Genomic DNA, 16463 nt, shown 5'->3' with positions numbered 1-16463 from the left:
GCATATTTCTCGCTTCCTGGCTAAAGTTCGAGCAAAAAAATAAGATTTGTTGGTTCATGTTTGAAAAATATTTATATGATAAAGCATATAAAAAATTTTAAAAGAAAAGGTTAACTGGTATAAACCGAATTACAGAAATGAAAACCATTTTCGTTAATGCTTAAACTAAACCAGAGCATTATATTCAGCGGCATTTGCCGTTAGAAAAGATATACGAGGATTTTAACTAGCAGCATAATTACGTCATCGGCGCGGTAGAGAATGACGAGAGCTTTGCTATAGAAGATGCGATCAGAAAACAAAGTGCTACAAATTATTTTCAAATGAAATTGATCTGTTTGCCTATCGAACTCCTCTTCATCATATTTCTCAAGTTCTATTCCTCCATCTCAAAGATTCAGTCTTAAACTGTACCTTTAAACTTATCGAAATTTAATGGAAATTCATTCCTGAAATTTTTCGCAATGTTGTTCGTAACAACACTGAGATTTCGCAAGTTGAAAAATTCCAGCATTTGATTTCACATTTAAAAAGTGAACTACTTAATTACAGCTTAACAGCTTATGATCTCTTGGTAAGGGAAAATCAAAACAAGATTCTTTTAGCCACTACGGCGTTAAATGGCAATATAAATAGCATTAAATAGCATTACAAAATTTGGCGAATTTAGAAAATTAAGATTTTGACACTAAATCCTGGAACTTCACATTATTTAACTGCTTGACATACCATCGTTCGCCGATTTGTCAACATTTTTGGAGCAGCTGGAGAAGAGTTTTTCAGTTTCAGTTAATCTTGACGAATCCAACAGAATGATTGGCGAAACATTAGCAAGTTCAACACATACAACAAGTTTTGTAAATAGTATTAGTTTCTTTGAAAAATAAAAAAATGGAAGTTCATCTTACTCTACTCTTCAAGCTTTCGGAATCTGAATTAGGTTTCACTTATTCTTCTACTTTCCGCAGTTGTAGCTAGAAAACTGACTTTTCTGGAACCCAAAGCTTTATACCATTTTTCGTGGCTTCATGCGCGTCTATCTCGAAATGCAGTAGATGAGTCTAATTTCGGAAAGCCAGAATAAATTGGGGAAATACTATATTCCCCAACATTGCGTGCTAAAGCCCCAAAGCACCACCACAAACATGCAGAAATGTCCCTAGCCATCAAATTCGGGTTCTTCGCTAGGTGTTCTTTTCATAACTCTTGTTCGTGTCCGTCATAGCTTCTTTGATTCGCCAATGAGGATAAACTGTGCTTTAGCAGCGTTGAAACTGAACCTGCCCACTGCGTCAAATTTGTTATGAGCTCTTTAATTTAAACAATTTTTTAAAAAACACTTTTGATTTACTTTCACCACATTGGCCGACAAGGTTTTGTAACTCCGCACTTTATACAATGTTATACAGGATGGCGCGTTTGTGAGGGGCCTATATCTTATCTCGAAACCTACGGGCGTTGCAAAAACAAATTAAATACAAAACTTGTTTCTATTAAAATGACCTTTTTTTTATTTTCCAAATAGGCACTTCCTTATATACAGGGTGGTAAATCAAAGTTACATTTTTTTAATTAGAACATTTTATTGCATTTTTGGATATTCCTTTCAAAGATAAATTCAACGATATATTTGAGTATGGGTCGAACTTATTAGCCATCATCTTCAGAATTGGAGTTATGTTTAAACCATCATTGTTGGGTTGCTTATTACATTTTTAAACATTTTTCAATCTATAATGTTTATGAAAATAATGCTTTTCTTTAGATAATGATCAATTTTACTTTACTTTACACTTGTCTCAATTTTTGGTTTTTCGACTAGCCACTTGAATAGCAATTTCAATTATATAACCTAGTACGGGTCTCAGACTTACCGTTTTGGCTGAATTGGCAAATAAAATTAAAAACTGGCTATAAGATTTAAAGTATTAAGATATGAAACTTGGAATTAGCTCCTTATCAATTTGTTTACAGCAGTTTTAGAGCATTGTTAAGAAATCATATTAAAAACAGAATATTAAGCTTTGCACAATGTTGCTAAATTTCGCAAATTACATATTTCTACGTTTAAGTGTATACGTGAAATGATTACAAAAAATTAACACTAACTACTAATGCATATTACTTACAAGCAAAATTAATTAAATTAGTTTTGCAATATGTCCGATGTTTTGAAGAATACAAGTAGTATATATGCTATTTCTAAATGGTATATGGCATTTTAGACGTAATTCGTTACATGCTGCATTTCCAAAACTGTTGACGGTTTATATTTGTATAGCATATCTTTCAAAGTGTCCCACAAAAATAGTCCATCGGCGTCAAATCTGGACTCGTCGCTGGCCAGGAGATGATTCCGTTTTGTCCAATCCACTCTCTGAAATTTTCGTTTAAAAACCGAATAATTGCAGCACTTCAATGGCAAAGAGCGCCATCTTGCAGCCAAATTAAATTTCGATTCTCTCTTTAGGGAATATTGTTATGTATAAGTAACCGAATTTCGTTACTTAATAAGCTTAAACATCCTACGGATGTTAAATTTTGTTGGTAAAATATGGGTCCTAAAACTCTAGATCTCCAGATTGCGCACCATACTTTCACGGATCTTTGCCTCTGCTTGTTTACATCAAAAATACATTTCTTATTTTCTGAACTCCAATAATGCGTATTTTTTCTATTAAATAACACCGCAGACGTAAATATAGATTCATCGGTCCAAATCCATCCATCATTATATTACAAAATTCGATGCTTAAGTTAAAATCTGTTTCTTGTAGTTTTTGTACTGGTGTGAATTTGAATGGCTTATAACTGTTAATTTTTAAACATGTTTGAAGTGTGGTTCGTCTTACGTCTACATCTGAAGCGGCAATGCGGGTCTCTAGAGTATTTTCAAAATGCAGAAGAATATCTAGCTGCATATTTTCATCCAAAACCGTTCGGCTTCTAATTTTTTTCAATAAAACAGTGCCATTTGTTCGGAACTGCTGGTATATTTTGGGAAATATTTTTTTTCCTGACAATTGCCTATGTTGTTATTGGCGATATAACATAGGTCAATTTTTTCCTCCTTCATATACATTATATAAAATAGACTCAACAAAAATGCAACAAAATTATTTGAAAATAGTGGAAGTCCGAAAAAATAAGCTTAAAATATTATAATATACTGATGCCTGTCGAAAAATCAGTAATACATATAATACCAGAACTACTATTGTTTTCAAAGTTACTGCGATGATTATATCAAAAATGTCAAAATTAATAATATCATGAATTTTGTGTTCGTGGCTTTTAACAAGTAGGTTTCTATATATTTTTTGTGGTCTATATTAATAAGAATATAAATATTTTTTAAAAGTTTTTTTTCCATTTACGGACCTTATTTACAAGATTATTAAATTATGAATGTAAATGAATTTATGGATCATTGGAAAATAATTCCCAATTAAGTGAAAACAGTATGTCAGAGATCCGTACTATGTTATATAATTGAAATTGCTATTAAAGTGGATAATCAAAAATCCAATAATATACAGGGTGTCTCATTTAAGAAAATTGAAAAACGGTATCATTTTGCGAAACGTGGCAACACCACTTATTTTAAGAAAATATTTTAAATTTGATTATTGCCTAAAGAAAAGCATTATTTTCGTAAAAATAATCGATGGGAAGAAGTTAATAAGCAACTCACCATAACTCTAATTCTGAAGATGCCCGCCAATAAGTTCGAAGAGGTGCATTACAGATCCATACTCATATATATCGTTGAATTTGTATTTTAAAGGACTATCCAAAAATGCAATAAAATGTAGGGTATTTATTAAAAAAAATGTAACTTTGTTTTACCACCCTGTATATAAAAAAGTGACCATTAGGAAAATAAAAAAAAGGTCATTTTAAAAGAAACAACTTTTGTATTTAAAATTTCGAGATAAGTTATAGGCCCTTCTTAAACGTAGACAATGAATTTTCATATAACATATATCCAATGTACCACAATCTGAAATAATTATTGATGAACTTGTATCCAAATTATCAAAACGTTATACTATCGCGATTTTTTGGTCCAACCTTTAATGAGATTCGTATTTATTTAGTTTGAAAGTGGAAATGCGCGGAAATAATAGTTTTTTTGTCTAACGAAAAAGAGAAAATCAACTTTTTTCAAAAATTCTGTAATTGTAAGATTTTTATAAGAAACTGAATCAGCAAAAATTATTGAACTGACATATTTCTGAAGATATTCAGAATAAACCAGTAACTAGGATAGAGTATAAAAGAAAACAATTACCTGCTCACTTGGATACTTACGTACCAATGGGGTTTGCCTGAAATTCTCATTCGTGGGCAGTGACAATAAGAATAGAAATAAACTGGTAAACACATTTCTATTCTTTGCTGAGTGTCGAATTCGAGACAGGCTACATACTAAATTGACAGTAATTGAGATCCTACTTAGATAATCACCAATACAGCACTGCAGAACAATGGGATGCGGTTTTGATCGGAAACGGTCACGACGTAGATCTGCTCATGATTATTTATAGTTTAAATTGTAACTCAACAAAATTGACGTTCACGGCTAATTTCGCCAATGTTGTCGAAATGGGAACACCACAAATGGTCGAAAATCCCGAACGGCGTTCGGTGCCGTTTCGGAAAGTCTCGGTGAGTCTCGTTTCGCAAGGGATCTCAATGTAGCAGTAAAATGACAGACTTTGTAATTTGACAGACACTAGGTAAGTGTAATCTGAATGCGATTTAGGAAAACGGTGCTTGTTTTAAAGATACAGGACCTATATCGGTTGCTAAATCAGCACAGGACACATGAATTTCTATGCATACGATCAAATATTGTTTCCAAAAACAAATAGGTTAATTTTATCCGCACTCAAAAAAATATTGTTTATTAACCCGCTAGTAATTTTTGAATATTTTGTTGTCATTATCGCTCCCTATTTATTACAGCTACCGGCTAAGATAAAAGTTGACGTCTATCAAATCAAATTTATCGAAACGTCCACAACAAAATTCATTGTTTAGCAAAATAGGTAGGGTTTACACCTGATGATGGGAATAAAACTGATTATAATCTTACTGAATTCACTATGCAATTTGTGCTAGCCAGTTGCGACTGAGCCTTGGGGTAACACACATTTATGGGCCCCTACCCCTAGACTACTTTACAAATAAGGCGCTTCCCATAGCCACATGAGAATCACATAAAAATGTACTTACATCGTGGACCTGGCTTCTGGACTCACCCCAGAGCGGCCCAGAAATGTACCTAATGACCCCACCAAATCTTTTGTTGTTGCATTGGTGTAGCAGAAAATATTTGTATTGATTGTTCTATTTTATGATGTAAAACTGTTCAAATGGTTGAAATGAAATAAAAAATAGCGCAAGCATTTTAATAATTGTTCAAAAAACATAACAATAACAATTTTTTTCCATCCACATTTCCTCGTATTTGACGTACAATCCACACATTGAAGATGCCAAGTGAAATTTTGGCGAAACGTCTGCAGGATTCCAGTCGAAGTTCAACAAACGAACGGATGATATCCCGGACTATATTGTCATCATACAGGTACATTCATCGCCTCCACCTCTGCATAGAGGTACATACCGAGGTGAAGGAAGTAAGGCCACTTTGGCATTTCTAAATTTATGTTAACCTAATTGCTATTTATTAATACTTATATAGTTTCAGTCGTACAGTGTAATGTACTACACATTTCTACAAATATTTTTATTACTTATAACTTCTTTACCTTGTCGCAAGTCTATGACATATATTCTTTCGGGCTCGTTTCTTACACATGCTTGCAACTCCTGTCTTGTGTTTGGTCCTTTAAATGTTCATCAGTATGTTGCCCCTTCCTTACGATGAATACACCATTTTCTTCAACTTTTCCTGATGCTTGATATTTTGTTTCTGTGCTTCTGAGATATCATTTTGCAATAACTCGAATATACATATATTTATTAACCTTTAAACTTATAAGGGTTAATAATGTTATAAAACACGACGTTTTTGCAATAAACATCCAAAATGCCTTTTTTATGAGCTACTATAAAATATTAAATCAATTACATCTTCCGCGTGAATAATACACATTCTGTCGTCTCAGCTGTTGGCGAATCTGCTGTTACAAACGACCCCCCCCCCGGGTCGAACCAGAACGCCGTTCGGGATTTTCGACCATTTGAACATTCGATCATTTGCTAGGATCTCGTCGAAATTGAGAATTAAGAAACTGTGGAATTAAACTGAAACGCGTGCCGGGAATAAATAAAAATTCGTCGGCAGTAGAGCAAATGACGTTCGCGCATAGTGGCGGACTCACAGACACAGTACAATAATGGTCCGGTCCGAGATAAAGGAAGCCGCGACATTCATTTCCGAGATCTCGAGTAATTAATGCCACTGCAGGACAACCGCCCTTGGTGCGGTTTTCTGTTGCCATGCCTTCGCCGCCGCTCTGGTTTGCTAAACTCACTGCAATTGTCGCCACAACTTCCTGACCGGCAAACTTATAGCGCCACGATGCTGTGCGACGCTATACCCCGGACGGAGAATATATATATATACTCGTTTAAAACATAGCGAAATTTTCTTTGTCCGAACCAACGGACGAACCGAAAAACAGTAGGTGGACAAGTGTACCCATTTCAAATGCAACGTATTTTTTAAATTACTAAAAAATGCCTTACAAACATGGGACATAACTATAGCAAATTATACATAAAGTATACATACCTGGGCCCGCTAAGTACTGGGCCGCCCAAAATTTGGATATATTTAAAAATAGGGTTAAAATTCCAGCTGTTGACGAATGTAAAAACTTGGTAATGAACTTAGATTTCATACACAAGTTTACAAAATTCTCCATACAAACTTTAGATTAAAAAAAAAATCTATGCGAAGCACTGGTTTTGAATCACCGAAATTACTGTAATTTTGTCTATGTTATTACTGTATTCGATTTATTTATAGCTTTAAATGAAGAGATAATATAAGTCATAAACTTCGCGATTTAAAATGGTTAAATATATCGAGTCGAGAAGAATTACATTTTGCTTATTTTATTCACAAACTGACTTGTAGAAATTGTCAGTATGAAATACCTAAAATTAAAAAGTCCATGACTAAAAGCTGCCTCTTGTATACATCTGTTAGACTACTTAATAAATATCGAAAATCACAGAATGTCTCTCATTGCGCTTTTAAATTTCATTTAAAAAAATATCTCTTACGGGAAACTACCCAGATAATTCATCAGTTCTCTTTATTTGATATTGTTGTTTTTTATCGCTTTCCTTATTTGATTGATTGCTTGATTCATATTTTTGTATGCAAAATTGGCATACTAAATTAAGTTTGTATTATTTTGTTACATACTCGGTTAAATTTATTTACATAGAAATAAGATTGATGTCAAAAAGCAAGCAATTCGATTTACCACTGATGTCGTCATAGCCAGCGTCATATGGCGTACTTAATTATCTGATTTTACACCTTAATTGGGCGCACAGATTTGAGTCGCCACAACGTCGGCTGCTGACTTTGACCTAAACTGATATTTTATATTCCGAACCTACTACCTAATAAATTGCTAACCAAATGCAACGTCGGAATAGGTAAAGCAACATTGACATCTACTTCCAGTATAACTAGAACGTTTTAACCCCATTGACTTTAGTATAATCCCAAATTTTCAAATTTGCCACTTAATTTGACGTTCTAGGTCTAGTTCTAGAAATTTATTTAGAACTTCACAGCAGGGAGTGTTAAATGTAAATATAACAGACGTACTGAGTTAAATTTTTGGGACACGTTATTATAAAAATTGGATATTTCACTTAATTTTCTAAGGTACTGGTTTACAAATAAAAGATTGTTTATATTATCTTAACGAAGGCCTGCTATAGAACAATCCAAACCAATGAAGGGCGAGAGAATAAAGTGTGAAGAATATAGCCATACCACCATAAATATTGCATTTATGGTGGTAATAACCAAGCCTCAAAAATTGAAAAATAAAAAATACAGAACCAGCCAATTTGTTCTACAGCTTCATAAACATACCATAGATCATGTTGAACTACCTAAATATATTTTTCTACTCCCGTCTGTAAAATACCTAATTTTACACCGATCTAGCGTGCGGGAAGCGTCACTTCATCACGTCAGTTTCGTTTCCCACGGATCCGAGCCACTTCGCACATTTCCGGGATTTTACCGCACGGGTTTGGAAGCAATCGGATGTTTTCGGAGATATTTCCCACGCCTTGAATTTTGACGTTTGTCAATTCTGACGGTCATGTCAGTGAATGTATTCGTGTTGTTTTGCGAAAATGTACCCAAAAACAGCAGACAACACGTTCGGTAAACTTTTTAAGTCACTCGTTTATTAAACACTCTCTGCTGCGCTCCGCTCGTGCCAAATAAACTCGTGAGTCAAATGCCGTTCACCGCACTTGTTGCATAATATGTTATTACCAAATGATAATTGATGAATAATTTCTTGATAGCATGTTTAAATGTTAGTCACCAATATGCACTAAATATATTGAATAATAGAAATTGTCCTGCTTGGTCAAACTCAAGGTAACCAAACCGACTGGCGCTCCATTCAGATCGAGAACTATAGTGTAGAGAAAATTTGACGTTGTGGCGTTCTTTTTGCCCTCTACAATAAATTTATCCTTAAAATGTTTTAGCAAGATGCATGATGTAGATTATTGTGGTACTAAACTTTTTTAGTTAACCGTTATACAGTTTTCTCATAATAGGTCAACGCGGTTCACCATAAAAAATGAAGAGCGTTATAGTTTTGCAGCCTGCTTTTGCCCTATTTCTCCTGTTTCTCCATTTCCAATAGCTGACAATGTGTTTATTGTTCCGATATTTTGGGATTCGGCAGTAACATTTATGCAACGTATCGACCGGTGGACAAAATTTATGGATTTACAGATTAACCGGCACCCACTACATCGATGCAGACGGTGCTTGACTGTGGTGCATTTTATTTCAAAATTGGAACTATTGTTTTAACCTATCGTGAATTTAATATATTATTAATAAGCAAATTGGAATTTGATAAAATTTTTAGATAAAAATTCTGCACAAAAGCTAGAACATTTGTTATTGTTTCGACAGCCAGGGGCTAAAATGTCCAGAAAAATACGATCTATAATTTGCTCGATATGCTTATATCCCAGATTATTTAGCGAAACCAACGTCGGTGAATTAAATATAAAACTTCTCTTCTTCCAGGGACTTGCTGGCTGAAGCGCAATTCGCAATTGTCTAAAATAAATAACAGTACAACACCATTTTTGCAGCTAACGGGTGTAAAGCTTGCATCCAAACTCCATCGCGGATTTACTTTTATTAAGGAAACAACAATTTAATTAAAGAGCGTTTGTTTGCGTTTTTAGGTTTATTAGAAGGGTGATCCCATAAATTTCTTCAATTAATTTTAAATTAATTTCTATTCTAATTATAGCTTTGAAACTGGAATGCAGGTCCTCAAAAAAAAAACGGAATAGTTATGCCCGAATTACCCGATTGTTGGGTGCAATCCGGGCGCTTCTTCAGGTGGACAGAGAAACGACCAGGGTGTGGTTATATGATGTCAGACATGGAGCGGATCTTGAGGAAGACCAAACAGGTTGCTGTCGCACGGTGGGCCAGGGAGAACCTAAACTATTGATATGAACCCATAATACATTTCGTATAAGAACGTTTTCCTTATCGTAGACTAATTAACAAAATTCACAAAACAAGCGATTTAAGTCGTTTAATTACCATGGAAACGTCAACAATAATTTTGTAACTTTTTGTAATTTGTAATTTTGTAATTTTTTTTGGACAGTATCATTTTGAGAACGTTTTATTTATACAATTTTCCGTGTGAAAAGTGGAGGGGATTTTGTTAAATAAATTAGCTTTTGACAAAATTCAAAATCCAGGGCGTTCGTAAAGGTAAGTTTTGAGACTAATTTTATACTAAGTCAATTACTCTCTAAGGCAAATTATCCTTAAAAAATTCTAAATTCTGTGAGTTATATTAAAAAAATAGCTGAAAAAACTATGTTTGTAATTTATTAAGCAATATGTTACAATTTGAGCATAATTTAGGGATACTGTTGATACTATGCATTAAAGTATCATGTTGTGGTTTCACGTGTAAGATACAATCTTGCTCCCATTTGCTCATTTTTAAAGAACTTACCAGGTGGGCAAAAGAGACGGAGAAAAATGTTTTTCGTTATTAATATATACATTTGTTTTCTCGTGCTTTTGCGCAAAATTGTGGACACCTTGTTAGTTATAAATTTTTTGATCATGTAATGTAATAAATAACAATAAATGAACTATTAATCTGTATATCTAATCTATTTAAGGAATTTTGGCAATGCCAATTTGCCTATATTGAGTACATTATGGGGTTTTGCAAAATAGATATTTTACCTTTGGGTAACTGCGGTAAGAAAGTTGATTGATGTCTCCCTTCCAGCCGCGGCACGGAAAACGGACAATCGACTCCGAAATGAAATAACTTGTAGAGAAATGAAACAGAGTGCAAGTCTCAGTGCAAGGTCAGAAGCAGTATAACCAACCTTCCCAGCAGACGGTAATTATCAACTACCAATATAGAAGAATATCACGAGTTCTCATTAGATTCCGTCTCACTCTAAATGAAATATGCCATACATGCATTATTGGTTCGATCTTGAACTCCTAGTTCACATGTTAAAACGTTATCTATAGTTATCTATATGCAAGAAGAAACGAAGTGGTATCCAAAAATCATATCAATATTTTCATAATCTGTGATACTTTCCGTGTTTTTCAAACTGTATATTTCTATGTATTGTTTAGTTGAAAGTGTTGTCTTTTGATAAGAGGATAGGTAGCTTATTAGGTAGCGGAGATCAAGTCTAGTGAAATGACCGAAAATGGCTTGTAATATTATTTAGGTAGGCGAGGTTTCGCAATCAGCCTTGACTGGCTTATTCTCCGCACATCAATCATTGCTTGAAAGATAGGAAATGAACAAAGCCAGTCCGATCTAAATTTTATATACGAGTTTCATGTACGGCTTTTGTTTCACTGTTGCGAAATACTGTTGATTGACTGGCACGAAACTGCTAGGAAGTGTGTACCGGAAGCAAGGCCTGCTTGAAATTTGTGTCGAAATTTGACCGTCCGGGCTATTATGTGGGTGAACTTTCGAATTGCGAGTCTTGGGGGTTCACGCTGAACTTCGTTCCTCAATATGTTTCTTAAAAAAAAAACGATTATAATTATTAACTCAACTTATATCTGAGAACAACATAAATATCATAAAAACGTTAACTTAAATGTTAGTATGCCGCTTTGCTTGCTTCAAGTTCAATTTTTAAATGACATGAATTGCACGCGTTTTTTTATTTTAAGATATATGTAAACCTAGGTAAGAAAAAGAATACATGATAGTATTGTAATCAAATTCTTTGCAACGAGATATTCTAGTTTGACAATTTCATTTGTTATATTTGTCTTTACCAGGTGGTCCATTTTTATGGCCATAGCAATGCAGTATTAAAAAGAGAAAAACATGTAAAAGCTGCCTTGTGTGCAAACTCAACTACAAAAAATGTTCATACATTCACGGAAAAGTTTCTCCAATCCGTTAGTCTTATGTTTTTAAACAAACAATCTTACAAAATGTTGCCATCGTGTCATTGCTGTAATTAATAGGGGTTAGATGATAATGATACCTATAGTCGCCACTAAATACGAATTTTCTATTCGCACTTTAGAAGAGCACTCCAGATGTTTAATTTAATTATTGTAATGAAAAACGGAGCATCATACAAGAAAAATGCAGGAGGTGATTTTAATGCAGGACTTACTAAAGAAAAGTTTCCCCTAAAAAAATGTCAGCGGCGTACCTTTTTTATCTTCAAAAATATGCGCTGTAAATCGCGGACCGATGCCGCTAGTAAAGACCTCTCGATACACAAAATGGAGTTACCAAAAAAGAATTTACTGAAAACTTTAGCACTTAAAAGTTGAGATGTTAAGGACAGTTTTTTTTCTTATTTCTTCTGATATGTACGGTGCGTTCAATTTATTTTAATATTACATTATTTTTTTTAATTTTACACAATTAACATTTTAATTGGCTGTAAGTTTTTGGTTTCTAGAGATATCAAGTTAAACAAAAAAATAAAATTTACGGTTAGTAGCCAAGTTTTTTTCCAAGTCAAACAAAACACTATAAATTTTCTGACATATAAGGCTACATCATATTTTTTTAAAACTCTCTGTATATTGTATATGTGTTTAATAGAATATCTTATTCCGATTACAATGATGTAAACATTTTATATTTAAGTTCACTCGTTTTTGACAAATTGGCAAAAATTGGAAATTTTCATATAACTTCAAAGAGTGCAGTGACTGACTGCAACAGCAATAGTTATTTACAAATTAAAATAGAACAAAAACACTAAAAATGACAAGACACACTAAAGAAAAAAAAATCTTTAACTATTCTAAATACTGCTGTATGTGACCACCATCTTTTCTGTTGTCTGTTGCCTGGCCAATCCATAGTTCCGCCGTTCCCTATCCAACCCGTGGCATATTCCATGTTAAGAAAATTTTTAACTTGCACAAGATTGTGAGGAGGGGCACCGTCTTACTGCCATGTAATCAGCGCTGATATATTTAGGGGTTAATCTTCTATATATTTTTCTGTTTGGTGCTCTTAAGAGTTTCAAATAATGATCTCCAGTTAACTTATGATCTATAAATATCACACCTAAAATATGCCCATTTATGACACCGCACCATACATTAATTCATTGGGCTTTTATTTCGAGTATTTGTCTACGATTATTTAAAGACCAATATCGCGTATTTTTTCTATTACAAACCTTTCTTGTAGTGAACGAACTTTCAGCAGCCCATAAAATTTCTATTTAAAAAATCGAAAGAAGACTGCATCCTCCTTTGACATTATTCTGCACTTAGTTTTTGCGTTTTAAGACATTTAAATGCATTATATTGATATCCTTTTATATCTGTTTTGAAGTAGCTTGGCGCTCTGGATAAAGTCACAAAACCATTTTAACAATAATGACTTGGACAATAATTTAACCATCAACGTTGTTTACTAACATGTCAATCATAATTGTATTTTTATTTGAAATTATTAAAAAAATCCTAATTTTGCCAATTTGTCAAAAACGAGTGAACTAAAAGATAAAGTGTATTCATTGTAATTCCATTTAAAAAAATATGATGTAGGCTTATATGTCAGAAAATTAATAGTTTTTTGTTTTATACGTCACTCGAAAAAAAAACTTGGCTTCTAACTCTACATTTTGTTGTTTTGTTTACCTTGATATCTCTAAGAACAAAACATTACATTACATTACATTACATTAGTCAGGTGTAAGTCGTATCTTCAATTTGTTCGCATGTCCATTACTTTTTTAGTAATTATATAATCCGCTTCTATAAAAGAACTGTCGAAAAATAAATGAAACCACAACATATATGTGTCGGGACCGAACGGTCAAACCCGTAATAGAACTAATTGACAGCAAACTTACCAGATATCCCGTCGTAGGTCCACCACTCTTCCCAGCTGACCGCGCGGGTAACTAAAACCAACAAAAACGTGCATTTTAAAAGATTGATCGGTGACAATAATTGATGCATGGGGCTATTACTACAGTGCTTCGCGCAAACTCATATTTTATGGGCTTTGTCCGACTTTGCTCCCGGATTATATCCAACCACGGACACACGTCGCGGCCCGAGTGTTTGTCAGCCGCGTATCTCATTTTTAATCTGGATTATCTCGCAACTCGTCTGTTTTTTAACACCAGTTGGAATTTGTCAAGTCGATTCGCTTGCTCCGTTGCTCCGGCTTACGTTTACGCCCCGCCGGATGACTAATTTCGGATACTAATTGCATCAGGGATGTCTTTATCCAGCTAATAATTGTTTAGAAGCGGATATGTTGCGATTGGCCTAATTGGGGGGATGTAAAAGCGCGTGTAACTCGAAGCTAAATTTTAATCCACTTTTCTCACGGTTAAGAACTAAATGCAAAATCGAAAATTGTGTCAGAATGCCCCAGCAGTGAAGTTCACTGATTGACAACTAATGTGATATGAAGATGTAATGCTTTTTAATTGTTGAATGAAGTGAAAGGAAATAAGTACGAAACTGTCAGTTTTCCTTGTAAGGGATTTTAATAAGCAAGCTAGATATTTTGATAGAGAATATGTTGGAGAACCAATTGTGCTGACATTGAACAATTAAAAACCATTACATTAGATACACAAGATATTCTAGTTAGTTTCGACGTATCAAAGTTCCTATTCCTGAAACTCTCGACCTCATTTCAGTTATATTAAAATCCGAGAATCTGGAACCAAACCTTCTCACCTTAATTGAAAAATGCTTATCGGGAACGTATTTTTCTTATAACGGTCAAATTTTTGAACAAACGTCGGGAACAGGTATGGGTTCTCCACTATCACCAGCATTGAGAAGAAACGTGGGCAAAAGAAGGATGGAGGGAGAAGGGCAAAATTCAGGAAGACAATGTTCCTGTACGAAAATGAAGTGTCGATCGACCAAGGAAGATAGAAAATCTATTAATAATAATAATTAGAAGAAGAATATTAATTATCAATTGTGGCCAAAATGATTTGTAAAATTTATTAATACGCATTATATTTGTGTCTGAGATTTACATATCGTCTACTCTCCTCGTTGTGGCACTGTATTTAAAAGAGAATATGACGACTGCTAGTTGGAAAAAGAATACGGACCTAATTGAGTGCACTATCTGCAAAATCAAATCTTTAATAATTGTTTCTCGTCCCTTCTGTAAAATATCTAATTATACACCGATCTAGCGTGCGGAAAGTGTCATTTCATCACGACAGTTTCGTTTCCCATGGATCCGAGTCACTTTGGACATCTCCGGGATATTACCGCACAGGTTTGGGAGCAATCGGATGTTTTGGGAAATATTACCGCGCGGCTGGAATTTTGACGTTTGTCGTTGAAAAAGTCTAGTAGCAACAAGTTTGATAAACTTTTTAAGTCACTCATTTATTAAACACTCGCTCCGCTGCGCTTCGCTCATACCAAATAAACTCGTAACTCAATGCCGTTTATGCATATATTTTATTTTGCTAGTTCTAAATATTTTCGGCATTATGATCATTTAATGAATTTGAAATGAATGAAAAATGAATTTTAGTTATACCAAAGTTTGCGTGATGTCCCTGGTTTCCTGTAACTTCTTTTAATATTTTTAGAAATTAGATGCCGATATATACCCACATATTCCAAAGCCTATATATCTTATGACCCAGCATCCACTAGCTCCTTGTTTTTAAAACACAGCGTCTAAAAGATTATGGCGTTCGGAAATATGTATTTTGGAAACCCGTAAATAGGATTGAAGAAAATTTGCTGTAGTTACTTAACCCTTTACACCATGGGAGTGAAACTTAATTTTGGGTTATCTTCGTCAGTTACCAATCCACGGGAAGAAGCTTAAATTTGCCCAAAACTTAAGTTGTTGATTTTTACTTATCTTTACAAATCAAAAAATTACAAAACGAATTCCTCGCGACCTCGATACTGGAAAAGTATCTCAGTTACAGATGCACCAAATTTTATGGGCAAAATTACTTACAATCGGCAACTAAATAATTGAGTTAATTTTTTCTAATTCTTCCGTATTTCCACTAATGAAGAAGATTCCAAACCAGGCATCATTTTTTTCTATATAGGTTTGCTAGCTATGACCAATTTTGTATAAGTGACATTACAGATTTCCAAAATATTTGGACTTCAGTCCCTAATTTGCAACAAACGAATCAAATGTATTGTTTTGGTACGAATCTATGTTTTTGCTAATTTTAAGTGGAACTAAACATCATTAAAATCTAGAGGTACGTAAGTAATATTGCCTGCAAGCAACAGGCACGAATTCATTTAAATTCAGCTACATAGCCAGACAAACTTAGACGTCGCATCAGTTTATAGCCCAACAAGCAGCAGACTACGTCCTTTAGTAAACGATAAACCAATTTCCCCGGGAACGAATGTCTAGTGCGAGAGAAACTGACCCCTAAAATATCATGCACTTCGCCGAGTCCCACAGGAGGCGGCTATAAGATTGCAAACTGCTCGCGTTACAAATTAGCCGACTCAGTCGCAAAATTCCGAATTTGCGAGGCCCCGGAAAAATTAAGCCATTTATTATTAACAAACGAAAGGAACAAGTTTCCGCAGCGGGGAATTGTTTTACTACTGTAGGCCTCTCGCCCATACAAGATAATAATATTTCATCGTCCTAAGACAACATTACGAAAAAAATTCGCCGGGTATTTAAAGCCGGTCCCACACGTTTCGTCCA

At 34.2% G+C, this 16463-nt stretch overlaps 1 protein-coding gene across 6 annotated transcripts in view; it reads right to left on the bottom strand.

The window, feature by feature from the left end:
• The window catches only part of LOC132704680 (carbonic anhydrase-related protein 10), a 259358-nt gene that overhangs the window by 154547 nt on the left and 88348 nt on the right, over nt 1-16463 (bottom strand). For all 6 annotated transcript variants that reach the window (XM_060674850.1, XM_060674846.1, XM_060674848.1 and 3 more), the window contains one exon: nt 13627-13677. In XM_060674850.1, coding sequence (XP_060530833.1) covers nt 13627-13677 — 51 coding nt within the window. The remainder of the gene's footprint in view (nt 1-13626; nt 13678-16463) is intronic.

Source organism: Cylas formicarius, unplaced genomic scaffold, assembly GCF_029955315.1.
Source record: "Cylas formicarius isolate icCylForm1 unplaced genomic scaffold, icCylForm1.1 PGA_scaffold_7__23_contigs__length_41026272, whole genome shotgun sequence".
Taxonomy (NCBI): Eukaryota; Metazoa; Arthropoda; class Insecta; order Coleoptera; family Brentidae; genus Cylas; species Cylas formicarius.
Note: the sequence above shows the minus strand (reverse complement) of the source record. Positions and strands in the feature narration are given on the sequence as shown.